The sequence below is a fragment of the Embiotoca jacksoni genome, unplaced genomic scaffold (genome assembly GCF_022577435.1).
Source record: "Embiotoca jacksoni isolate LCO1_2020_lvr unplaced genomic scaffold, fEmbJac1.0.p SCAF_96, whole genome shotgun sequence".
NCBI classification, from domain to species: Eukaryota; Metazoa; Chordata; class Actinopteri; family Embiotocidae; genus Embiotoca; species Embiotoca jacksoni.
In genome coordinates, this window is record NW_027185454.1 from 128,855 (window position 1) to 156,708 (window position 27,854).

The 27,854-nt window shown below is 42.3% G+C and overlaps 2 protein-coding genes across 2 annotated transcripts; both read left to right on the plus strand.

Moving 5' to 3' along the window:
• Positions 1 to 6,464: 6,464 nt before the first annotated feature.
• jdp2b (Jun dimerization protein 2b) lies at positions 6,465 to 17,490 on the plus strand. The gene is made up of 5 exons (XM_069142077.1): positions 6,465 to 6,635; positions 8,009 to 8,061; positions 15,409 to 15,626; positions 16,029 to 16,133; positions 16,390 to 17,490. The coding sequence occupies exons 3-5, from the start codon at positions 15,432 to 15,434 to the stop codon at positions 16,579 to 16,581; spliced, it is 492 nt and encodes a 163-aa protein (XP_068998178.1). The 5' UTR covers positions 6,465 to 6,635; positions 8,009 to 8,061; positions 15,409 to 15,431; the 3' UTR covers positions 16,582 to 17,490.
• A 1,676-nt stretch (positions 17,491 to 19,166) lies between these two features.
• LOC138193822 (leucine-rich repeat-containing protein 74A-like) lies at positions 19,167 to 24,095 on the plus strand. The gene is made up of 13 exons (XM_069142067.1): positions 19,167 to 19,245; positions 19,887 to 20,053; positions 20,275 to 20,382; positions 20,545 to 20,638; positions 20,773 to 20,822; positions 20,957 to 21,038; positions 21,460 to 21,545; positions 21,631 to 21,825; positions 21,942 to 22,037; positions 22,180 to 22,308; positions 22,518 to 22,622; positions 22,721 to 22,806; positions 24,024 to 24,095. Exons 1-13 carry the CDS (start codon positions 19,167 to 19,169, stop codon positions 24,043 to 24,045), a joined length of 1,299 nt encoding a protein of 432 aa, XP_068998168.1. The 3' UTR covers positions 24,046 to 24,095.
• The last annotated feature ends 3,759 nt before the right edge of the window (positions 24,096 to 27,854 follow it).

Sequence of the window (27,854 nt, forward strand, 5' to 3'; positions counted from 1 at the left end):
GACTTTAATGACCTCAGCTGTTTGTTGTTGATCTTCAACGCGCAAATAATGTTTCGGGGGCAGCAGCAACGTGGATGCACAACATTCAGCCTGGAGGGGTATATTTGGTTCATTTACGCATGACAGTAAAGGACGTGTTTTTTGTTTTAACATATAGTTTCCCTTGCATGAAGAGAGGTGCACTCTTTGTCATTATCAGCAGGGGAGGCTAAAGAGCGAGCAACAGCAATGCTTCTCATTTTAACCAGAGGGGTAGCAGAAAAAATATGAGCACTACACATCAAGTCCCCACTTCCCCTTTTAATGCCTCCACTGTCTCAGCCTGTACAAATAACTGAAGAAACACATGTTGCAGCTGCAGTATTCATTGGGGTTGTGCTTAGAAAGCACATGGTAGGCTATAATCTCATGCAATAACTGTGTAAAGGTTTTTAGAAAAATCACGATTTGCATTGGAGATTTAGTGGATCTCAGTGTGGAATCATATTTTCTTTGGAGAATTAAAATAGAAGTAGTTTGCAACAAGCGCTTAACTCGGTCTGCTGCATTGTTGAGGCAGAAAAAGTACAATTTAAAAACTTCAGAAATCCAAATAGGCCTCTCTACAACACAGAAAGCCTAAATTTAAAATGGTAAATCACAAGATTAGCGCCTGATATCACTTTAAAATGGGTTGATTCATCATAATACCGACATAATAATAACATATATATAATAATAATAATAACAATAATACGACAACAACATTCAAAATTGCAGATAAAAACAGACTTTTAAATCCAGGCTCTTTGAGGGCCCCTTGTTGGGGCCCTTCGTTCCACTATTCCCTTCACTACTATGCTACTGTTTTTAATCAACCGTGTGTGTGTGATGTCCTGGTGCACGGCTATTTTAGAGTAGTGACGGCTGGGCCTGTCAACAGCTCTGATGTCTTCTGACTCAGTCTCTGTTCCCTCTACTTGTTCCATCAAAATCTCTATCCAGCAGCGTGATGCTTCTCACCTCCGCAGCCTCTTACAAAGTCGTAAATATCCCATTTTGCAAGTAGAGTCAAATTAAATGTTGTGAAATATAAAGTGCAATATTTCACTTTGACGTTTGATGTAATCGAGGCAGTAAGTGTCATCAAAATCAGTACAAGTTTCTCCAAATTGCACTTAAGTGCTTCACACAGATATGCAACAACCGCTGAGATGTTTTCAGTTACTCTGAAACACTAATTCAAGCTGTCTTCAGGACTAACTCAGTCTCCTGTTACGTCATTGGAACCTGTGAAGATAGAACAACTTTATAATTAATATTATTATAAACGTGAAGTTTGGTGGCCTCACGTAAATCCACCTAATATTAAACTGACCAGAGGTCCAATCAGCCACAACAGAAGAACACACCTGGTTGTAATTAAACAGATGTTGCCTCTCTTGCGTGTCCCACGACAGACATTTTGACTCGTCACTGTAGGGAAAGCACAGGTGTAATAATCATTTCTTGTGCTTCCCCCCCCCTCTGTATATCATGTTAAATTAATATAAAACATAAACTCTTAAAACTTGAATTACCGAAATGCAAAACAAGTTTGAAGCTTTTCAGGCTGAGATTAATCCCGGCGACATCAGCACCCTGTAATATGTCTCATATCGCCTGCCTCGTTACAGATGTCTATCTTTTTATTATTTGTCCTGTTGCTCACTGTTTCCACCGCTATTATCTCACACACCTTCTGACCACTCCGTTTCCTGCTTGATGTGATATTCCCAAGGAAGTGCTATATTTACAGCGATAAATCAATGTCATGCGAATTTCGGAAAGGCTGGGTCACCTGACACGAGTAACGCTGTGAGAGAGAGCAACGTTGTGCTTGTGCCAAAGATGGTGTTGATATGAACACGAATGGTTTGGTTCCAAACGCAGACATTCAGTGATACAGAAGGAAGATCTTGTGCTGATTTGGTACTTTATTTTGAAATGACTTGCCTGTGGTCCATATTGAACTGCAGAGATTTCAGCAATATGTACAGGAAGGTAAGATGTGCCTTTTAATGACGTGGATTCCACATGATAATGTAGATGAGCATTAAAAGGTGAATCCACGTCCCGCTGTCGAACACTGAGGGCTTTTACTCAAATGGAAAGAGGATCAGCTGGGGAGGAGCCGTGCCGGCACGCTATGGCTGACAGCCTGTTGTTGTGAGAGGGAGATGAAGATGAAGAAGGCTTAAAGTCAGTGCCGGCATGCAGTTTGTGCATTAAGTAATTGATTCGTTTTCTATTGATGGAGTCTGATACTGCATCACAATTCAATCCACTACTACAGCATGTATCTGCGTGCTGGATACACCAGAGTGTGCCACACGTGTTACATCATATATGATTAAAAAGGAGGACATTTACTAGTGAAAATATTTTTCACTACAATGATAGTATTCAACATGTATTTTGATGCATCTTAGAATTGTTATGCACGTCTGCATTAATTTCCTGTGTCTGCAAAAGTATGCATCACTCAGGAATTTGACAGTCACTGAATAAACTGTCACAAAATAAGAATTTCCATTTACTCCATTGTTGTCAGAAAATGGGAAATATCATCCTGTAGTCATACAATATTTCCAAATTTGATACCCAAAGTGGCAAAAGGCAGGACTTCTGTCATACGATTTAAAATAACCTGTCTTAAAATGTGCATATCTGCACATTAGCAGACATGTTTTGATGTTTTCTAGTACCGTCTGCGATTATTAGGAACAAAGAAAAAGGGAAGGAAGGAAATTAAATGGAGCGTTGGTAAAAAAAAAACTAAAGTTTGTATGTAGTGTCTGCAGCAGTGGATGATGAGTCAGGTTTGCGTCTGGTTCGCTGGGTATTTCCCAAAGAAGTTGGAATATTACCACAAAACAACTTGGACATTTTAATCGAGTTGATTCTGCGGTGAAGATTAGAAAGCACTACCGACTTGTTTATATTCTGATTAATTAGGAACATAAAGCTGTTGGTTCAGTATCAAATGTTATAAACACGTGTAAACATCCATTACTAAAACTATTGCACAAAAAAGCAGCTACTCTGTTTTTACATTGACTACTGACGCCCACAAAGACAGAACTCAGCATGTGCTTGGCAAAGCTGCAGAACCACAAACTGCATTCACTCTCCACTTTTCATTTTGGCGGGTGCTGGAAAGTGCGCTCAAGACTATGTTTTAGTGCAAAGACTCACTGAAGGACTGGAGTAAATCTTGATAGGTACTGTGCTGTATGTTGAGATACGATTCTGAACTTTCAAACAGGAAACAAGCTTCAAACACTCCTGAAGCTGACAGCTGTGTTTCTGCTCATATTCTTACATGTTAACAATTTTCTTTCAACTTTTATCAACTTTCTGCTCCGAATATTCGGTCTATGTATCAGACTGGCATTTTTTTTTTTTTTTATAAAGTCATTATCATGGCTTACTGTTGTTGGCAGGGACAATTCCCTCTTAAAGTGCCAAATGGCCCCTGCACCATGTGTGTTCATACTGGCTGCCTTCCTGCAGAGGAAGTCAGCTGAAAGTCTACACCTGCGAGGGGGGAAAACCTCCGTCTTGTCCTAAGTATGATTGTCCAGGACCCTCCTGTTTTATCAAATCTGTCTGCCTGTTGACTCAGTTCTGCTTTATTAACTCCAAATGTCTCCCCAAAAATTTGTCATCTATGTTAAGAGCGACAGTGACGCACGGCCCTCCCTGACCTCCCCTCAGATGCGAGACATAAATCACGGCAGAACCAAATTAGAATCTAAAAAAAGGAACAGAGTGGGGTATTTTGGTGAGCCTCTAATAACTCAGCTGCTTGTTCTAGGTGGAACAGTTGAGCTGGCATCGTGTAAAACCCAACTGAGCCCCAGATAACGATAACGATAAAACCTGACATGTAATAAAAGGCACTATGAAGAATGACCTGCTTGATTGTTTCCTGCATTAAAACAATATGTAAACATGTTATTCTAGTGCAATTCTAAGGAGTTTATAAACAACAGAAAAACACATCATTGTTTTGTATGATATAAATGACATGATGTATGATATGTGACATTTGTGTTGATTAGGAAAGTGATGCACAGATACTTTTTTGGCATTATTTTTCTGCAACGTCCCCAATAAATCAAACAAGTAATGCACAACTAGCAGTGTTGACAGAGAGGAACAGCAAAAAGTGATATTGGATTATATTTGTATGGGTTGTTTCCAGTGCTTTAATACTATTAACGGTGTATCCCTACAAGGTGCTTTGAATAGAAATGTAGTTTTTTAACAGTAGGATGTAGTGACAGCTGCCCACACTAGAGGGAAGCAGCAGGAGGAGGCGTTCAGACTGTTTTTTTGGGGGGAACTTTCTGGAACGACCATCAGAAATACTTCGACATAACTTTAGGCATGTGTGCTTTGGTTATCCTGTTTTATGAAAATAAGTAAGAACTCAATTAAGGAGTGATTAAGGAAAATAAAATGAGATTTCACCGCAGCTAAGGCAAATATTTCCAAATACCCTGCAGGATTTACTGCATTACTTTTGGCATCAAACTTCATCTGCCAGCTGAAATATAAATATTTTAGCTCCGTGTTGAATTTGTCTGAGGAAAGTTATGCCTGGTGTCTCTTTTAGGATGATAAGCATTTATAAAGGCTGCACAAATCTGTGCAAACACCCGAGGGCAATTTTAAGGGCCAAAAGACTCTGGGGAAAATGTGTGACGAATGTGTCATGATAGTTGTAGAAATAACATTTTTCAATTGTATAATTTTATTTTCTCCATAACCAGAGTAACTTAAGTAGTACGTCGATTAAAGAGGAAGTGATGACTCCAGAAAAGAAATTACTCTAAATGTCCCTTCCAGTCATGTTTGACGATGTATGAATGTGTGCTTCACCGTGGAGGATTTTCCATGAAAAATTTAAATTGCCTGGTTAATTGTTGAAAATGACAGATAAAACTCCTCCCTTACTTAAAAATCCTCTCTCAATATGCAAATATTTTTCATTTTCATTTTCATTTTCATTTTCATTTTGATTACAAGATGTCCCCTACTTAGTTGAATATACAAATGAATGTGCAAGTTTCCTCATCACGCTGGTTTAAATGGTCTATTACAGCGAGATAAGTCTCCATACTAGTTGTGATGTCACAAATCCTACACACAGGTACGCAGTTTTAACTCTGAATTCAGGGGCACACTGAGAAACTTTACACTTTCAGCTTAAGAGTTTGAAAACATGAAACATTTTGTAGTGAGGATTAAACATCACAGAGTAACCATGTTTGATTTGGAACAAGAGGGTGTAAAACTTGTTTTGTTTTTATTTCAGAGGCGTCGTGGGCCGTGGACACACTCAATTCCTTTTAGATGCTAAATGGTTAAGTTACCTTTTCTTTGGTTTCACATCAATAAACACTTTTAAATGTGACACTAACCCACATAAAACTTGCCTGAAGAATTACAGACAGTGCCCAAGCTGCAGCCGACTCACAACCAACAGCCTGTAACAAAAATGAGGACTAATTGAACCAGAAAAATGGTTTAAAAAAATGGCTGTCGATTATTTTCCTGTGGATCAACTAATCGATTAATTGACTTATCAATGCAGTTGTAACTCACAGTTTCACTTTGGTTAAAGTAGTGAGCTTGTTTCCATAACTTTTGAAAGGTTCACAAATCAGGATCACAGGTCCACAAATGACTTTTCATTAACCTTTCGACAGACAGGACATTTGGCTTACTGAATACCATATATCTTAAAATTCAGAAGTTGGCAGTGAAGCTCAATGTTGACAAAACATAGGCTATACTGGAAATATGATGACTCCACATCGACAATCACGGGTACCAATAATCCTCGAGGATATACATGTGCTCGATCAAACTCAATGCAGCCAGCAGCCGTTATGGGGCACTAAAGGACAGTTGTTTCAAAAGGGGGAACCGGTGCAATATAGCTTCGGCTCTGCACAGACATATTTTGACATTCTCATAGTTTTGTAAATCCAGACAGATGTGGTGGTTTCAGAAATGCACACTATCCGAGAATGGACTATTGGCTCTGGTGTGGTCTCCGAGGGCACTTTAAGTCACTATTGTATTCAAATTTCATACTCCTACTTTTTGGAAAACATCTGGCTCCAACTACTTTTTTTAAATTTTTTTATTATAAGTTATAAATAACTTACTACTTGAACTGATTATACTTCATTTGTTGGCACCTCATATCTCGTATCAAATCAGAAAACACCTGCAGCTAAGTTTGCAGCTATCACGAGTATCTATTGACTGCTTTACAGGGCTGTATCTGCTGAAACTTTCCTGTCCTCCAGTCTCTGTGTATGTTTTTTTTTTTTCTTCTTTGGTTGCTATGGGTGGAGCAAACAAAAGCTGTGTGTGTGTGTGTGTGTGTGTGTGTGTGTGTCTTCAAGCCCTCCTCTCTTACATTATTTTCATCCATGCTTACGTCTGGGACAGTCAGTTCCGCATTCCGGAGCCCTCACAGCCGAGATCAGCGCTACTTAAACGGGCTGATGCAACGACCCCACTTAGTCCCAAAACCTACATCCGACTCCCGCACCGCACCGTCCCGTTACTGCGGATTTTGGACGCACACTTAGGTAAGTCCGTACGTTAAGCCGTCGACCCCGTGTTGCTCTTGTTTCCTCCCTGTCTCCGTTTTTGTGCTAATAGTTAGCTCAATGTTGGGCTTTTTTTTTTTTCCCCACTTTTCTCACCACGTTGGAGAGATTTTTTTTTTTAAATTTTTTTTTTTTTTTTAAACAACACAGATTTTTGTTGTTGTTTTTGTTTGGTATAAACGCGGCCTTCGCGCGGGTTTAACATCAATGCGTAAAAGACGCGTTTCCACTCGTTTGCCTGAGTTTTTTTTTTTGGAGCAGTTTTAACAAGTTTCACCGCAGACGTCAATTTGTTGCTGCTACAGCCATTAAAAAGTACGTTGTTGTTGTTGTTGTTGTTGCTGCAGCAGCAACTGTCGCTTTACAGCTCGTTATTTACAGAGCGGTTGGCTGAATTACGCAGCAGCGGCGCAGCGGCGCGGCGGCGGCGGCGGCAGCAGCAGCTTGGGTGTCTCGGGGGATTTTTTTCTTTTTTCTTTTTTCATCTCGGGATTCTTCCTTTCGGTAAACTCGAGGGTCGCTTTAGCCGCCTGAAGGCGGTTACGTAACGCGTACACACGCCGCACAATGTGGGTTTCCAAAGTAGTTCAAAGAAACCCGCTGACGCTAAGCTAAGTGGTGCAGCAGCCCGTGCGAAGTCTGCGAAGGGTTTCGTCATTTCACGTTTAAACAAACACGTCAGATTTCAACTTTGTCACCGAGGGCGGTCATGCCATTTGACTATCCTTTTGTTGTTGTTGTTGTTGTTGTTTTGCAGTATTAAAATCGGCGGGCTCCTGCTGTTAAATCTTCTTCCCCTCGCCTTACTTGAAGCTGAACATTTTGCATGCAGCTGGAAGACAGATAATGCTGTGAAATTCAGATTTGCAAAAAAAAAAAAATAAAAAAAAAATGACAGCACAATAAAAAAAAGTGATTTACCGTGGCTATGAACTGAGAAATAAATCATTTTTTTTGGGACTGCTAGTAATTACAATTTCTTAATTTATCAACTGAATTAATTGCTTTTTATTTGATATAAACCAACAACTGGTAATGGCAATCTTTCAGAGGCCAAGTCGCTGTCTCTGAAGAGTTTGTTCTGTCGGATTAACCTTTTAAAGACGTTGAATTTACAGTGATGTGCAACAGGAAAAAAAAAAGCATGAAATCCTCACATTTGTCAATTAACGCAATTGTTTTAAGTTAATTTTCTGTCAAACTGTCAACCGACTAATCATTTCAGTTCTAATGTTGTTGTACGAGTCTGTTATAAGAACATAACTGCCTTGAGATGATTTGTGTTGCATGAAATATTGAATTCACAATATTTCCACTGTCTATAGTAATAAATATCTTTTAACTGTTTACAGCGTCCAAACAAAGTTGCATCATTGACAGAAGACGACTGGCAAGTTTTCTCTGAGTAAGTAACGTGCTTTTAAAACAGATTTGATGTGATTAATTAGACATGCTCTTTTGAGTATCCTCCTTACTGCTGCACTAAAAAAAACACACACAAAAAAAACACTTGGCAAAGCGAGCTCACCTTGAAACACAAGTAATGTAAATGAACTGTGAAGTTTCTCTGGCAGCATGCGAGTACAGCCAAGAATGTGTGCTCAGATTGGCTTGTATTTGTAATCTTTGCTTTGGCCCTTCATGGCACACATGCTCTGTCTGTTTAAGTGTGTTTTTCAGGATACTGGATATACGTGTGTGTGTGTGTGTGTGTGTGTGCGCAGGCCTCTCATGTGAATGTGCATACTAACAGAGAAACGGACAGTATTACTGCACTTCTTTTTGATTACAACAGCAATTGTTTTCTTTGTGTTGTTGGGATGAGCCAGCAAATAACATTCCTATTGTCACCCTTCAGGTTTTGTTTTTGTTTTTAAAGATTTACAACTAACTGCGTAACTCTATACAGGCCAGTTTATCTGCCCTCGGTGGCCTGAAGGTTAAAGGCCAATTATGGAATGGGAAATACGAGTGGTAGGTGTGTATTGTGAGTGTGAATATGTGCGTGAATATGTGTGTGTGTGGTTTGCCACTTGCAAGTTCAGAGGTTCAGTGTTTTCCTATAGAGCGAGTGCGTGCCCTTCAGCTGGTGCAGTGCGTGCTCGTACAAATATATGCCACGCAGGGGAAACTATTTGTGTTCTTTATATATACGTTTCCTTTTGTGTCTGCATCTGTGTTTGTGTTTGTGTGTGTGTGTGTGTGTGTGTGTGTGTCTGTGAGTGAACGAGCGTGTGTTTCAGAGAGTTTAAATGCCCCAGCGCCTGCCCGGGCACATCCGTAGGATGGTTTCCGCATAAGTGGAACGCTGCAGTGGATTAATGGGGAAGGGATGGCGAGCCGACAAGCAGCGCAGGGCCGACAGGGCTGAGAGGCTGGACGTGGGCGAACAGGGTTTATTTTAAGTAGAAATGCCTTCCAGTGCGTCTCTGGAGAGCTAGAATTGCCAAGCTGCACCCCAGTACACTGAATAGACAGCAGACGCATTGCAGGCGAGCGGGCCAACTATGCAACAGCTAGGCTCAGTGGTACTATTACTAATGTTGGGGGAGCAGCTATTCACTGGGTATCACATTATCAGTATCACATTGTAGTCCCCCCCGTAAGCCTTTCCACATGGTTTGTAAAAACAGTACGTTAAGACGGACTAGATGAACACCGTAGAAGCAAACACCCGAATGTCCGAACTGAGAGAAGAGGCATTGCCGTCTGTGTTTTTATGAAAATAATAATAATAATAAAAAACGGCATAGGGGCTTTTTCACAGTTATGATTTCCAGATTTCCTGAATTTCTTTTGGAACTGAAGCCAGTTTTTTCTCTGTTTACACAGGAAACACTCCTGTCGCTAAATGTTGACCTAAACATTGACCTTTAGCTCCCAGTCTTTCAGAGCAACAAAGGGACTGAACACACAGTACGGTGCTGACAGTGAGGCTTGTTTAATCACTCCAGTCTCTGCACTGTACAAGTATCTGCTTGACGTGAGGCAGATGAGGAAATACCGGAGGACAAAGTGTGAAACGGCATTTAAGTGACAACCACACGTTACATAATAATGCCGAGTGCCTCAACAGGCGGCGTTAAATCGAATTTTCTGGACTCGGTTGGCCAACATCTCCTCGTCAGGTATTGCACACGACATGCCTCGGATTTGTCACAGAGATGACCTCCATACATTCCGTACAAAAAAAAGGCTTTCGTCTGCATTTTGTATTTTGATTGATTTAATCCACGTCTGAGCCGAAGCCAAAGCCGTGTGCCATGCGAGGTCTAATCTTGACGTACAACGTGGAGAAAAATGGTAACGTTATAATAATTCAACCAGGACCACCCAGATGCAGAATATAGATGTGTGACTGCTTGAATGGCATGAGGCAGGCCAAGCAGGAACCCAGCCAATGATCACATAGTAACGTTTGAATGAGGGCAGCCACAGTCTTCGTGCATATCTGCAGGTGCTTAGTGTTTGGACTTCTCATTCTTAGGCTGAAGTCTACAAGAAAAGCCAGTAGTTACGCTTCACTCTCTCTTGTGTAATTTCACTGTGAACAAAAGATAACCTCTACGTGCACTGCTCATTTTCTGCTGCAGCCGAGGGTTTCATCATCATTGATGGTATTGCGAGGTCAAATGTTCAGGACCGCGTTGAATTGCTTTGGGAAGATTAAGTCATCTTCACAAGAGAAGCTTCCTTCTATCTGCGGCGGCTATTTAGCCCATAAGGGACAGGCGGGAGGGGTGGGGGGGGGTGGAAGAAAGAAATGAAGCCGAATTGAAAAGTGATCGTATTTTCTGTTGTGACGGTCGCTTCCACGCCCACGCACGATCACCGTCGAGTTTAACGGTCAGAGAGGCCACCAGCCCGATCAGAGCGACAGACGTTATTACTGTGTCTCCTCTCTTTCCGTGCCTGCGTCTCGTCTTGTCCCTCCAATGAAAATATAATGAGGGGCTGGAGGAATGTTGATACTGTATATTTGGACTGTCCTGTCCTCGGAGAAAGTCGGTGCCAAATTCCCTGGTTTCCTCAGAGGATTGCGAAAGGCTGTAACTCAACACACGGCCTGGCTGAGCGCAGACGGTAATGATGATCGCCGAGACCTTGGCCGGAGATTGAGAGAGTGTGCCTTGGCCGCAGCCTCCGCGCTCATTGCTCATTTTCAGCGCTCGCCGAGAGTTCGAGCCTTCGAGGCTGTTCGCAGGAGTTTTGCAAGATGCCGGTGTGTGGCCCATGCGATGCCTTATTAATTCAAAATTAGACTTTAACAAAGTACGCTGACAAACAGTGGTCAAACAGCATCTTGGAAAGCGTGCACGTCTTTCCCGTAATGCCACGACGCAGTGATTTAAAGTCGAGCAGTCTGGCAGCGCAAGAATTGAACTATTTGTTCACTATTTCGGGCAAACATAAATTAGCAAGCGACTACAGTAGACTCCTGCTTTCAGTCAGCAAAGTTAATGCGCTGGTGGAGGTTAGTGTGCTCCCCTTTAAAAAAAACGCAACGGTATGTAAAGGTAATGAGGAGCCTTTGAAAGCCCCTCCACCCTTCTCCTTCACCGTCTCTATAAGGAACGAGGATAATAGGGCCTCCGGTTGTGCCTCTGGCTGTTGGTAAAGGGGCTGAATTCCTCAGCACTGCTAATTGCTCTGAGGAAATGGACACATTTGGTCGAGCTGAAGACAGATAGAGTATGTGTGCAAATTGTACATGTACTGTATATATGTATGTATATATATATATATATATATATATATAGATAAAATGGACACACTGCCCGCACGTTGCACATAGGAACCCCTCACACGCACCCTCTCTCGTCACGCGCACCTCCAGTTAACCGCGACACACGTGAAGTCAGATTAGTTTTGGGCTGAGGCCAGAACCTGCGTTGGGTACGGTCCTATATTTCATAACGAACACATGACATTTCCGCTCCCCCGCCCTTCGGCTTCGGCTCGTCTCCTTCTCAGTTAGCCCCGAGAGCTCGCTAGTGCCCACACTGCTGCCGGGCTGTGTAGGTGTCTTTGTTTGAGGCTAGTGTGGGCCTAAAAAGCTGTGGCACTGGCTTTTCTGCTTGACTGCAAAAGCACAGTAACGGCGTTGCATCATCAAACGCTGACCACTAATCCTCGGCTGCAGGCTGCTGCTGACAGAAAAAAAAAAAAGAGAAAAATACTCTTCTTTTAAAAAAAAAGAAGAAAAATGTAAAATTCACTTTGACTCATGCTTTTGGGTATAATTACACCCTGCTAGACATGCATCAGCAAACTTTCCCTGTGCTGTACAGATGAGACTTTTTTTTTTTTAGGGTTTCATGTCTCAAGGCTTGAATTGGTGTTGAATTTGCAAAGGGGATTTTCAGATACTTGTTTGGCTGGCTGAAAGAGATGGAACAGATTAAAAACAACCAACTTTCTACTCAACTTAAAAGGCATGCTTAACTCCAAAGTGAGACGCGTCAAGAGCCCGTTATGCGTTGCAGTTTACAACCGTACTAAATCGTCGGGAAGAGCGCGTGGAAGTCGCTTTTAAGTCTCATAATTGATGGGCATCTTGCTTTATGCATCGTCTCACCTTTTGTTTTGGAGGCCGCTGGCAAAACTACCTCGGTGTGTTTTTGATTTATGTGATCTGATGCTGTGCAGACAAATACGAGGTTTATGCATGTTTATATACTGAACGTGGTGTGTGTGTGTGTGTGTGTGTGTGTGTGTGTGTGTGTGTGTGTGTGTGTGTGTGTGTGTGTTCGGTGACAGCTGGCTTCAACTACGTGTTTCAACAAGCCATACCAAGGAATGGGGACTTTCCTTGCAATATGTCTGACAGAGCACGGCTCAGTTACACCGAGTTGTATATGATCCAGTCTATTAGACATAAAATCATTCCTAATTTGACTTTTTTTTATTTTTATTTTTTTTATCTCTGTTCGTTTCCTGTGAAAAACTGTGTTTATCCAGGTCGGAGCCTAATTCGAGTCTGTAAACCGGTCCTGAGTGTCTGGCCAGCTCGGATATCGAACTTCATCTTGGCTCTGAAAGCGATTTGCTCAGTCATTCCTAATGGGCGCTTCAGTTCCTGTGGCTAGTCTCTCGGCCCAGGGGTTAGTTTGGATTGCATCTTTTGAATTCCATTGCAGTGATTGATCCGCAGCGGGCAGCGTGAGGGAAAAAAAAACAAAAAAAAACGGAACAGCCTCTCGTCCCAATGTGAAGACCTACTGCTCGTATTAGCCTGTTTCCTGAAGTTATTTTGTAAAACCTACAAATGTGCAGTCACGGTGTATGCAGTGGTTTCGTTGAACTATTGTTCGTATTACTGCCCGTCTGCAGAATGAGACCTGAGCACCTTCCACTCCCGTACACTTCTCCTGGGACTTTCAGAGAGAAGGAATTTTGTCTGAGAGAGATTTTTTTTATTTTTTTTTTTACCAGGGCTGTCTTGTTCCTTTCCTCGCCCAGCAAAAACAACAGGCTGCTGCCAAGTGCAGTGTAAATGGGAGTATACATACAGTGGGAGAGCGGGAGGGGCCGTCAGGATTTAAGTAATAAAATGCCTCATGAGACACTGACTCCACACACCGACTTGTCCTCCAGAGTGAATAAGTGATGCAGACTAAAGGTGGTACAGAACAAATAAAGAGGAGCATTGAAGTATTAGACCGCACGCGCTGCATCTCACTTCGAATATACCGCAATACGTAAAGTCGCAGCGAAGCGCGGGAGCAACCGTTTACGGTTGCGCGGCTGCTTTTATTTGTGCCTCCTTAACACTCGTTGTTATGTAAACAAAACGGTAGTAAACAATCGTTTGAAGCATGATGCGACAGCTACATCTCCGGAGTCTAAACCATTCGTCACTCCAGCATTGATTTGCAGAGTTGGTCTCCGCCATGCACGACGATACAGCCTAGTCCGACTGTGAAAACACTTAGGGACCAGCCCATAAGCAGGGTGGAGTACATTAGAATAGAGTTACATAACCTTGCTTTTTTTTTTTCCTTCATTACCTCCTCTATGGCCTTTTGTAATAGAGCAAGTCTTTCAGTCCTGCAAAAAAAAAAAAAAAAGTGCCAAAGAAAGAAAAACTTGGTATGACTTTCAATACAGTCAGCCTGTCAGCCAGTCAGCCACCAGCAAAGTCAGCTGTTTTTGCAGCACCTCACAATACAAGTCTTTGTTGGTTCCATATGAGAGGGGCTTTGTTCAGTTTGTGCCCAAACCTGGAGAGGCTCGGCAGCTACAGCCCAATGCTCAGGAGGCAAATGTGAATTAAGCTGTTAATGTCAAAGTTACATTGATATCCTGTGTCTCTTTTAAAACTGCTCGTAGCTGGCTGGTAGTCTTTCAGTCCTGCGTCGTCGGTGTGCCAGAGTTATTGAAGTGCGGGTCGTTAAGTTGTACGTGCCGGAGTTTTGTCAAAAAAAAAATAAAGACGCAAATTGGATCCACCCAGCGATTCTGTTTCTACTCTGTAACACTTCATCAGTAGAAAATGTGACACGGCAACTAAATGTTTGTTCCCGTTACCCATTTATTTTTTATTATTTTTTTTTAATCTACTTGGCTGTGTTTTTATTTTTTTTATTTTATTTTACCGCATTTACTTTTTTCTGCACAACTACAAGACGGAAAGAGCAACAATTTCAGGTTTTCCTAAGATCCACTGGTCTCCCTCTGCTCCTCCTCAGAGGATCGCAGGGATGGGCAGGGCAGCGCCGCTTCATGTTACACTGCTCTCATCTGTAACATTTGTTTTTTATTTGGCCATCAGAGGTTTTCCAACTCTCGGTCTTACAGTAATTAGAGAGACGTCTTAATTCTCCAGCCACTTCCTTTATGCCTGCACAGCTCCTCCTTTTTTCCTCCTCTCCGTCCCTCATTCCTCCCTGATTACATTAAAAAGTGCTGCGGTCAAACTCTCCCAAGCTACCCGAAATTGTTGAAAGAGGGTTTGGATGGAATGTGCGAGTGTTGCTCGCTCGGTTCTGACATGAATGCTTTCGATATCCTTTGAATTCACTTCGTAAAAAAAAAAAAAAATGAACACACAAGACCGAAACCAGGCGGTAAACTATCAAAAGCATAAGTGTAGAAGCCGGTCCTCCGTCTCTGAATGTACCCCGTGGCGTCCCTTCGCATGTGAAGCTACAGAGATGAGTGTGTAGCTGCTGACAGTGTGAAGTTTGTTTTTTTCACCGGCTGCTGACTAAGAAGATAACACAGCTGTCAAAGCTGTCAAACTTCTGAATGCATTCTGGGAAACTGCAACCCATATTTACACAGATATCTGATGACAAGAACACAGGACAGTAGATCCTCTTTTTGTGGAGGAATGTCATCACTGGGACATCATAAGAAAGATAAAAGATGCTGCAGCAAGAGGAGTGTTAATGTATAGCTCAATGTTATCGCCAGAGAGTTGAAGAATGACAAATAACTGTACAGAAAAAAACACCCTCAAAATGACATCCTTTTTAGTAAGAATACATAACATATTGTTCGAATACTGCTTTAAAGTCTTATTTTTGTCATTTTGTTTTGACAAGGGATTTAATTCGTTGTTGTTTTAGGCTAGAGGGAAATAAAAGTATTTAAAAGAGGTGTGTACCCTTTTCTTTTCTCTGTATTACAAAAACAAAGAAGCTGCATACAATTTTCTCTGTCAGCGAGTTCTTATGAAGTTGGATTCTGTCGCCCTAATGTTCCCCCTCTTCCTCTTTTCTCTCTTCCTCTCTCTCCCCACCCACAGCGGCGGTGGTGGCCGGGTCGGACATGATGCCGGGACAGATACCTGACCCCTCGCTGGCGGCGGGCTCCCTGCCCAGCCTGGGCCCGCTGGCGGGCATCTCGGCCACCACGCTCACTGATCAACTCAAGCTGGCCGACTTCCGCCAGCTGGGCACCATGCTGTCCCCGCTACATTTCCTGGGGAGGCTGGGGAAGAGGCCGCTGGCCATTAAAACAGAGGTAAGGAGGAAGAGAAAAGAGGAAGGGCGTGTGGAAAGACGTGCACCAAGTCAATCAAAGTGTTATCTGAAGACAGCCGAAGTTCTTAAAAGTCCTCAAGCGAGTCCGGGGGCCCTTGAATAACACTTAAACATGACCTGGATAACTGAGAATCTACACAGGTGCATCAAGTCAGAGAGGTATTAGCTGTTTTAAAGACTTCTGTCAAGGCAGGTTTTTATTACTTTCAGATAACGTTTGTTGTCAAAGAACTGGACAATTCACAACAATATCATATAGAAGTAAATTATATCTATTACTTTTTTAAATTTTTTTTTACTATTAGTCTAGTTGGAATAGTCCATTTCCATAGAAAAATACAATCAGTGCCGGTTTCTATAATAACGCAACTTGTGTTTGTAGATGGACGAAGATGAAGAAAGGAGGAAACGGAGACGAGAGAAAAACAAGGTAGCTGCAGCGCGATGCCGAAACAAAAAGAAGGAACGGACCGACTTCCTTCAAAGGGTGAGTTCATGACTCGGCACTGCATACTGATGAGCGGCAACAGAGCAGCGAAGGCTGGCGGCTCCGAATAAGGTGACTTCAGTTAAGCTGAACAGGTGATTCAAGCCATTCAGCCTTGACTGAGAGCTAACGCGGTTTTAACCGTACCGCACACCTGCGCGATTTGAAGTCCGTTTCAGGCTCTAGATAGACGGCGCTGAAGTATTCTGAACTTATTTGTCCAGTGGCATCTTAACGGTTCAACGTCTCTGCCCAGGAATCGGAGCGTCTGGAAATGGTGAACTCTGATCTGAAGGCCCAGATCGAGGAGCTCCGTATGGAGAGGCAGCAGCTAATGGTGATGCTCAATCTCCACCGGCCCACCTGCATCGTGCGGACCGACAGCGTCAAAACACCCGAGAGCGAGGCCAACCCCCTGCTGGAGCAGCTGGCCGCCGAAACCAAGTGAAACCAAGGAAACCGGGGGAACGCAAAGTCCCCGAAGCCCGAAACTATCTCCGCCGTGGCTGCCAATTTCATGAAAAACCTAACTGGCAATACATTTCTGAAGAAGCACTTGAGCTCCAAGCTGGAGACTCTTGGAGACTCTGCCCAAAGATCTGAGGTTGTGGGGCTTCCTCAGTACTGCTGCATGAGCTGGCTCTGTCCCTTGAAAGACTGGAAACACCCAGTTTCATGCCCTCATAAAGAGTTGTCGTCGACACCCGCTGTGCCTAGTTGTTATTTCAACCATCTCTACATAAAGGGACCAATGGAAACGGTAGAGAATGACTGGAAACAGCGCTGAGGAAACACACTAATATCAATATGGTGCTCTGTTACAAAAACCCTGAGTAGGTTGTGTGGCATTGTTTCAATGCAGAGGCCCATAAAGGCGTAGTGTTCTGCAGTTTTCCTACGTATACTAGCCTAAATATACAGGTGTAGAGTTTTTAGGTTACAACACTCAATACAAATACACCAGACAGAGGTTGTTTTTGTTTGTTTTTCTATGGTGATTTCTATGCCCTGCCTCGACGATGGCAGTTAACCGGTTGATCCGATTTGTGGTGACGCTGGCGTCATGAAAAGCACATATACACAAAATGTTTACACCCTTATTTTTTTGAACTTGTCTGTCCATTATTGTACTTGTTTTATACTGGTTTGTATTCATAAACATATATGAAATGCTTGTTAATCACTTGATGTGGTTTTGTCTTTTCCGTCTTTCCAGTCTGTCATGTTGCGCATTCAAACAGCTGTGAAAACAAGCAGAAATCTCTTCAGCTGAGCAGTTTTTCAATGTCTGTTCTGCACCTGTATCTATGTATGAACTTCGATACCATGAATAGATTAAATTTTATTTTCTAACAACAAGAAATCGTTGTTTTTTTTGTTACTCCCTCGGACAGAAAACATCACACGATTTCTCCAGCGAAATGAATCTTCGCTCCTTGTATTTGTTCCTCCCAGTCATCGTGACTGACAAAACTTGTGCAATCCGGTTTCCTTCAGCTGAAGCACATTGCCAAAGTCAGGGCTTTACTTTCATTTGCACAACTCTGAAAAGGTCCTACATGTTGTTATGTATTTCAGGCTCGATTATTGTAGCTCTCACCCCCGCCCCCTCTTTTTTTTTTTCAGGGCTCGGCAAGGGAGACGACTCCCATCTGCAGACAGAGCAGCGGGTTGCTGACACGGTTTTAAATCACCTATCACTCCTATATTTAAACCGGTCAGTACATTTCTGAAAGGCCTTTCGGTAGTTGTTATGAAATTAGAATTTGTATTGACCTGGTTTAATTTTTGCACACCAGAAACATTCTATAAAATTGGTGCTAGTCATCGTTACATAATAATATTTATCATTAATGTGGATCATGTCGGTGGAAATCCCTTCTCTTCACTTCATATTTAAATGGGAAGAAAAAGTAAAACGTGTTGGAGTTCATATTCTTGGATTTATTAATACATAACTGCTCCTATTAAAAGTTGCTTGCACGAGCCATAAAAGGGCAAATAAATAAAGCGTTTCAGGTTTTTTTTTACAAATCTTTGACAGAAACGAGAGACTTTTGCCATAATGCTCTCCATCTGACAACAAACACTGACAGCAGTGTCAGAACCTTTTTATATTCAGTCTGAGGTTGTGACAGAAACGCGGTCCGGTGTTGTGTACACTTTATGGGCTGCACTCAGGCTGTTTACGGTCAACAGCGCCACCTAGCCGACACTTTTATGAACTACAAGACTCATTAAATAAAAACTAATGTCTTCACAAGATTATGTTTCAGCCCAGCACTGATTGATGTATGGTAATCGACAATTCATTTCTTTCGTTTGCTTTCTCCCATCGTTCTTTCGTCGACTCGAACTCGTCGGATTTTTCTGTGAGAACTTGAACTCAGCATTTAAACAGCTGTTGGTTTTCTCGGCGCTGCAAACGTTTATCTTTTTTTTTTTTTTAACATCAGAAAGGGACACCTGCCGCAGGTAGGCTCGTCTTTCCTACCGGATTCTACACGTGCGGTGTTAAAACAGGAAAGTGAATATTTCGAATAAGTGACGCAAACTACAGAAAAGTGAATTTTTTTTTTCTTTCTAATACGTAAAGTAAACTAGTTTTGATGGTGTTTCTCCCGCAGACATGCAGTCCAACCGCCGATAACTCCATGAAATCAAGTGGTAGAATTAACCAGTCTTCTCCTTCGTTGAAAAAAAACAAAAAAAAACCAACATTAAAAATAAGACTTTAACATACAGTTGACTTTCTGACTTCGTCTAAACTGAGACAACAGTCAGCGTCATGTTCTTTCAGCATTTTTCTCTACCAGGCTCAAACTGCTGAAAGAGGCTTGTTTCGTAGCAGCTGATCTTACCCGTGTCCTCCTGGCAGGTGAGATTACAGGCACACTTCAGGTTCTCTGGATCTCGTGGTGCAGATTGGTGAGTTTCTGGGTTTGAGTCCCAACAAGGAACAGCAAGAGGAAAACGCAGCAGCCATCTGACCAGCCGCTCCTGTCCACCAGGATCAGATGGAGGCATAGAGGGATGGAGGTGGAGAAGGCGACCCAGACCCTGGAGGATGACAGTATAGATCAGTGGGACACTGACCTGGAAGAAAAAGAGGGTATGTTAAAGGGATAGTTTGTTGTTTTTGTTTTTTAAAGAGGGGTTGTATGAGTTGGCACATCCACAGTTTGAAGATTCAGGCAGGTGCTTCTTCACAGACGTCAAGAATGTACTGCTGTAGATGGGGTCGGCGACAAAACATATTTTAACCATCTAAAAAAAAAATTCCTCTTCTGAAAAGATCTGTATTTGTTAAAAGTGTACATATTTAGAATTTTTTTTTTTTTTTACAGCTTTATCTTAAGTCCTTTCTGACAGCTGAATTGCTTTCTACAAAGCCACCAGACTCCCTTTACAAAAACATCCAAATCCAGATGTGAACTGAGGTGTTGCGGCACCACCAACATCACTCAATGACACAAAGCACACTGACTGACTGACCGAGGCAGCGGTCCGACAGAAAACTCGCGTGTCCCGTGAGGGAAAATGACTGTTTTTGACCGAAGAGTCTGGTGGCTTTGAAGAGGGCACCGATGAACAGCACACGGATACAACTCGACTTCAAAAGAAACAAAACTCTCCCTTTTTTTAAAAAAATGAATCAAACAGTTGGATCGTAGTGGATACAGAGGCACCCCGACCCCCTTACCTTTTCTCTGTTGCTGTCCTCTTCTTTGTTTTGTTCCATTTTCCTCCCAGATAGCAGACTGAGTTTCTCCGGTGCAGAGCTGTACCTGCTGGCCTGTCAGCAGATCGGGACCGTTCCCATTTCTTCTTTCCTTCGTCACTCGGATGAACCAACTCTAAACCTGAACAGCTATGGTGTGGGACCTCTGGGGGCCAAAGCTCTGGCCATAGCTCTGAAAGTAATCCTCTCACCCAGATATTCACTTGAATTACCAAAATTAGCCTGGTGCCATTATGGTTGGTGGAGTTCCCCCCCCCCTTTAAGTGGTTATAATAACGAGATCATGTCAGATCAAGGTCAGAGCCGTAGAGAGAAACGGGATTCAGGGTGTACTTCTCAAATGTTCAATATCCGTTGTCATAAATCTGATATGTATGTTTTTTTTTTTTTGTGTTTTAGGATGACATTGTTGTCACTCAGCTTGAGCTGGAGAACAACGGACTTCAGCAACAAGGGACACGCTATCTGATGAACATGCTCAAAGACAACATCACCATTCAGAGTCTAGTAACTACTATTCACGTTCAATACTTCACTTCTGTGAAATATAATCCTCACAAAAGTAGTGCTCATCTGCCTTGAACTGCAGGAGGAACATATTTTATAGTTGTTCTAAGATAATTCATTATAGATAAGAAAATCCAAAATAACTGAACCTCTTTGCCTCAGAATCTCTCCTTCAATCGACTGGGCCTCGAAGGTGCAAAAATCATGTCGGAAATGCTGCCCTACAGTTATTACGTCAAATCCTTCAAACTTGCTGGTGCTCAACTAAATTTTCCACCTCTTAAGATTCTTATTTTTCATGTGCACCTCTGCTCATCACCGTCATAAATACAAATGAAGTGGAAAAAGTGACTGGTTTTGTCATAAATGTATTTCCTCTTGTTCTTTTAGGAAACCACTTTGATGATTCTGCTGTTAAATACTTAACAGATGCTTTAAAGGTGAATAGCACTCAATGTTGAAGAAGTATTTGAGCTCCTACGCCCTTTCCCGTGTTCACATAACGAATCAAAGCAACCGGCAGATCTGAACGTGCGATGCGGTTTAAGTCAGCATTTTCTTTCTTGTCTAATAGGACGACGAGGTGGTGAAAGCTCTGGACCTCAGTGACAACAATATCCGCGAGGCGGGAGGAGAGCACCTGTGTCACATGTTAGGTACAGCAGTTCATTTCAGACCGTAGGACAATGTTACTGCTGGCGCCCGATCCGTCGAAGGAATACACACATTTAACTTCATATAATCGGAGCATATGAACACGATGGAAATATTGATCTTTAATGTTGTAAAACCTCGTAGTGACAACTTCACACATGTCGTGAGAAGAAGATGAAATATGCTGCACAGACTTTCAGAAATGTGTCTGGTTCTTCTAAAAGCATGTGTTTATTTGTTAATTTACTTCCTGTGGGGGTAATAAAAGAGAAAGGGGACTCGCTGATGCTGATTTTTGTTATTTCTTTAAAGAAAAGGTCATTTGAATTTGAGCTGGATGTCCGAAGCTTTTGTGTATCATTTTAGGATTGAAGTTGCAAACGCCTCGTGACTTTTTTGAAATGTGGTTTCTGTTCTTAAAAGCCCGAAATGATTGCATGGAAGTCCTAAATCTGAGCTGGAATCTTCTTCGTATGCGCGGTGCAGTGGCTCTGAGTGCTGGTCTGAAGGTGACTAAAGTTACAGTGAAAACAGTATTCAACACCGTTTCCTATCGTAGCTCCTCGACTGTCTCGTTTGGTGAACGTTCCTCAGGTAAACTCGGCTCTGAAGCAGCTCTGGCTGTCGAACAACAATCTTGGCCAGAAGGAGGCCGAGTCACTGGGTCAGGCACTGAAACTAAACAGAACCCTGGTGCTGCTGGACCTGACTGGGAACAATATAGACGACCAGGCTGTGACGCTGCTCTGCCAGGGCCTGGCCATCAATGACACCCTCAGGGTGCTCAAGGTGAGCGAACTGTAAGTCCTCGGTCGGCGGTGTTGATCATCATTAATGACATGGTGCTTTTTGCGCAGGGAGAAACCGTATATTCGCCGGTGTCAAGTGTAACGTTTGCTTTCCAGCTCGCCCGTAACCCCACGACCAACATCGGAGCTCTGAAGCTCCTCGAAACAGTTAAGAGAAACACGAACTCGGCAATTGAGGAGATCGATATTACTGTAAGTGCCACTAAACATTTTTCTCTTCAGCATATGGAATGAAGTGTGACGATAAACATTGTCTGTATATGATGATTACCTCTGCTTTGTGTACTACTTCAGCGCCATGACACTCCCTGTGTTTGTGCATGTGCGAGTGCAGATGACGTTCGTGTACGAGACCTTCTTGGAGCTGCTGGAAGAAGTCCGCAAGACGCGTCCTGCTCTAAAAGTCCAGTTCGACGTCATGAGATTCGTCCACAGGGATGTAGACGCTCTCCGGCTCTTTAAGGTCAGAGGTCGAGAAGAAAGAGAAAATTAGGGATGGGAATTTTAGAGGAAATATTCAAATGTTCACGCTCCCTTCAGTACCAGTTATCCTAAAGAGATATATAGCGTGTCTGCCCTTACCACTTTTTTCCGTTTTGTGCTCATGAAGCTGCAGCAATTTGTTTTTCAAAAAGTACTGAAATGTGAAACATGATCTGGATTCTTTCATAGAAATTCCTTGAAGAGCAAAACAAGAGCATCATTGATTTCTTTGCGGATTTGGATCAAGAAAAAACCATGAAAGTCTCCACCTCGGCCTTCAGGAGTGCTTTAAAGGTCAGCCTATCAGTTTCTCACTGCACTGATCAACGATATCACAGGAAATATGCTGCAGTAGTCAGCGCTGAAAAAAACGTAGGTTGTCATTTATGCAGGAAGGGAACGCACCTCTGGATCAACGACAGGTTCACTGGTTGGTCACAAAGTTCGACAAGAAATGCACATCCAGCATAAACCTCAGGTTAGTCTGTGAAGGGAGTAATTAATAAGGTGGGGTTTTATTGTTTGTTAAGATGAGACAGTAACGGCAGTAAATATTTTCCTTAAAGAAACTCGTTATAAAACGAATACACAGGTTTGTGGTGGAACCAAAGTTATTACTTTTGAAAGGGCCAGTCCACTCTTCATGAAAGAGAAAACATACTCTTCCCCTTACCTGTAGTCAGCTGATCCAGGATATTGCTTAGTTTTTTTTTTTTGTGTGATTGTTAGAATAAAAAATGCTTAATTTTTCAGCGGCGATGCAAAATGTGAAGTTTTGGAAAATAAATTCAAGTGGGGGAAAAACAAATGACAATTTTGTTACTACTTAATAACAAAAGTCATTTGTAATCACGTCGCACATCACAGATATAGCTCGAAATATTTTAGTTATCTTTTTTTATTTTCCGAAGAAGCATGGGGCTCAAAGTTACAAAAAAAAAATATCCTGAGACCTAAAAGTGAAGTAGCGTTAAAATGTCTGACTTACAGACTTTCTTACAGAGTCTGTGACTGTAGTATATAATACTAAAGCAACATTTTCTCTAACAAAAAGTGCTTTAAATGCTTTTTAAATATTATTAATTAAACACATCATTACAACTGGAAGGCTTGTAATTTAGCACATACTTTATGAATAGACTGATGCAAGGAAGTGAAACAATTGGTAGTCTAATTATCATGACTTAATAATTTCCCATAAAACCCCGTCACTTCCGGTCTTGCCATTTTTTTCCGGTCAGCTGTGATTTGGTTTGTTTTGATGACGAGAGGCTGAGGAGCCTTGCCGACGGCAGATCTCTTCCAAATTTACAAGCTCCAGCAAAAATTCCAAAATTTGATAAATTTGCATGAATGATTGCGATCACAAGATCGCCATACAGAGTCTAATAGTACCTAATCATGCAGATGTTTTGGCTTTGGTTTTGAAAACTTAGGGGAAAACACGTTTTACCTTGAAACGTTTAACAATGTAATCATAACTCGAGGTCCATTTCATATGGTTTTTCCAGAGCTTTAAATTTACCGTCGTCATCAGTGCATTGAGTTGACACAAACGTTTTATTTTTTTTTAGACGCGGTCGAATGTCGTTTACTCTTAACATTCTAATGAGCCACAAACATTTGCAGAAAACTGTGTTGACTGTCAGACACCAGTGTAAGTTGGAGTCATTAAGTCGTCTCTCTTTGTTGCAGGCAGTTTGCCGAGTTGTCATAGATGCGGAGACGTATGCCACAAACATGAAGATTTAGGAAAACAAAAAGGCCATCTTCAAATAAAAGCTCACAGAGTAATATACTTGATTCAGTCCTTAATGTGATATCTTCAAACAAAAATCCATAGTCTACACTCAGTTTCTATTCTTGATATTCCAGCTGTGGGACTTTGCCAAACCAGTAAATCGACCCCCCCCCCCCAAATAACAGCACATTTTCAGAAAATATAATAATGCAAATGCACTAAGGAAAAAGCTATTGTGTACCATTACCAGGTGTATCTAGATAGCAGCTTCCTGTGACGTCAGCGACCCCCCCCCCCACCCCCGACCCCACCCCCGCCCCCACCCCACCCCTCACTGCAGTTCTCGGCTCCAACCAAACCTGTCCAATATCCCGTGTGTATACTACTTGAACCTCTGACACCAACCAGCTGCACCAACCTCAGTGCTGTCAGCTGTGTCTGCCTCATTCTCTCCATCCAAAATATTCTTCTTCTGGTATGACAACAGAACAAGAGGTGGAAGAAAAACCGAGCCGGCGTCCACATCAAAGGACCGAGCCGGGAGAAAGAATAGGGCCAGATGCAAGCTAGTTGTTTTGCCACACTGGTTAGCTCTGAATGAAATGGCCTGTAAAGGAAACGGCACACTGGTGAATATGCATGTGCAGCATTACTTATGCGGGGCCCCCGCCGAGCAGAGGATTATTAAGGGTGTGCTGATGAATTGTCTCAAGGCGTGATATCCAGCAGCGCAATCCGTTTGTGTCAGGTGGCTGCAGTGAGTAACCGCAGAGGAGACAATGACATGAAGCACCGCCTCACCTGCGTCCGCTCTTTGTGTCAAGTGTAAACGGCTTGACGTGGTAATATCGTGGGTCACCAGAGGGCGGATAACCCCTTTTCAAATCGACAGATCAGTTCAGTTTTATGCATTTATTTGTACGTATTACCGCCTCGGAGGCTCGGAGGAGCTTCATAATCGCCAGCGCACAAGTAAACACGGACCTTCTGAAGACCAACCAGGGCGGGAAAACGGGCGAAAACGCCTGCGAGCACCGTCGACACCTCCGCTGTCATTATCACTTTCAGAGGTGCTGTAAAAGCCGTCAAGAGCCGAGGTACGCAAACTCTTCTGATCGTCCACATGCTGGCTGGAAAGCTCAAGCCTCTTCACCGTTAGCTTTACAACAATTCTGCTGTCGTCGTCCCTTCTGTCAAAGTCGGTGGATTTCTCCACGTCATTCAAAACTCGTTTCCGAGGGACGGCCGTGACCTCACAACCGGCCGGCAGCCAGAACGGTCGGAAGGTATTTTGCTGCCCGTCTCCTATTCCATCCATCCCCCCGCATTAACATGCGTTCATAGAATTACGTCACCACACCATTCATAAAAGTAAACGGGACAACTTTCACAAAGACACGTGACGTGTTGTTGAAGTTTGTTAAGACATCAGTCAAATTATGAAACAAGTTGTTACCTTGATGTTCCCCAAGGCGGCGTCTGTGTCTCTTGTTCTGGCATTTTAATAAAAATGATCAGACATAGAAGTTAGACTAAGATCAAAATCCACATTACAGTTTTGTTTCCACTGCCTCAATATATGTATCTTTAACCAATAGAGAATTTCAGAGTCAAATGGCAAATAGACTGGAAAGCACAATAAAAGTTACATAAAACAATAGCGGTGTTCCTGTTTTACATTACCTCTGGTCAGCTGGTGGACTCTCATCAGTAAAGCGGTCCTACAAAGGCAAAACTGCAGACACTACAAATTTGTTTATTTGTACCCTTAGAAGTGGGGGAATTTCTCTAAAAACATTTCAAATCTTCAGTCACTACAAACCGAGTCCATATGCCGCGTCTGTACTTTGTAAACTTGTAATCTACTTGTCGAGATGCTTCATTGAACTGAAACTAATGGGACAATTTTTTTTTTTAAACTTTTCTGTTAACATCCGATTCGATGTACGAGAACATGACACACAACAGAATGGTGGTTCTGATTTGCTTCATTTGTATTTTTTGCAAGCCATTTGGTTTTTAACCTGTAATGAACACGTTCAGGAACAAGTAAATCACATAAATATTAGAATACTGAGGATTAAGGAAGGATGATCTGATGCACCTGAAAACACAACAGCATGTCAGCGTTTTGTCAGCAATGCATTTGACAAAATGTGTAAAGATATTCCACGAAAGAAGAATACTTTGTATTTATCAGTGAACTTCACACAAACTAAGGTGAAAAGATCAAATCTAAATTAAATCAATAATAGGTGTGACCTGACACGGTACACCTGTACAGTCCTTTTTTTTTTTTTTTTTTTTTTTTAATAATAGAGGTACCTGATCAGGTAGGTTGTTCCAAGCATCTTGGAGAACTTGCCACAGGTCTTCTGGATTTAGGTCTCAGTGTCCCGTGTCTCGTCTCGTAGATTGACTCCATGATGCCGAGATCTCGTTCTTCGGGACTCCGGCTGTATGTTTTGGGGTTGTTGTCGTGCTTAATGAAGCGGAATGAATTCGGACCAATCAGATATCCCTCTGATGGCATTACAGGACGTATAAGGATTTAAACATCTTAAATGTCCACTACCTGCACACAGTATTGTAAGTCAAAGACAATACAGGGTGTACTCAGCGTTTTAAAACTACAAATGTTTGAGAATAACAAAATATAAATGGACACGGATACAATATATATCTCCAACTCAAAACTCACTTTTTCCAATTGGACTACATACAATTCTTTGTTACGGCTTTGATATAATGAGCTTATTTAAAAGACAGAAAAAAAAAATAACAGAATAATTTAGGTAAATTATCTCTCTGATGTGGCTTAATGAAAACAAACAGCTTGCTGCCAATTTCTAATGGGCCATCTTTCATCTGAATGGACACAAAGACTTAAAACCCACATCTTATTGAGCAGTCCAATTGGAAATTCACAGATTTGGCCAAATTTTGAAGACGAAACACAAAACCTGCCAACAAACCCTTCAGATATCGATGCACTCGCTGCCATACGGTGCCAATTAACATGATCTGGAAAGCGCTAATGGAATCTTGAGCGGTAATACAAGTAAATAATTAAATTAAAGGAGCCCTTGTGTCATTGTCTGCTGTATTCAGGCCCATTAGAACCTCCAGTATTCTCATGGTAATGTAATGTTTGGGTTTTTTGTGTGGGCATAATGAATTCGGTGTTTTTCCTCCAAACAGTGTTGTTCAGACATTTGTGTAGGTGCTGGCAGAGAAACAAAGACGTACATTAGGACCCATTGTCCCCGCGATTATTAAAGTAAACAGAAATGCTGAAGAGGTATCGCACGCAGCTGCACACACTTGAGCCTGTGTTTGTGAAGTGGGAAAAAGGGCCAAGCAACCCTCAAGACTTTGTCAGAGATGATCCCATTATTTGGCCCTTCTCAAGAGCTGAGCGGTGGGCTGGCTAATGAGGCTTTGAAGATCCATCGTTGGCACAAAACTCATCCGCTGCAGAGAATTCAGGAGCAAAATAGATTTGGCACAAGATAAAATGCTTCAGCCAAGATCAACCATTGACCAAGACCAACCGTTCATTGCCTAGGCCTTGAGCTTTTATTTTGCCCTCATTGTATTCCCAAGTACTTTTTCGCAAAACAAAGACTGTTATTAGAAGATGAATATCGAGAGGAAATGTGCAGTTTATCTGGAGCACCTTCTCCCACCGCCACGGCTACGTCTGGATATACTTAACAGTTGTGGCCATGTCACAATTTCAGCAAGTACATCTGTATCGCAGAAGCGCCGGTACCTGAGAGAGT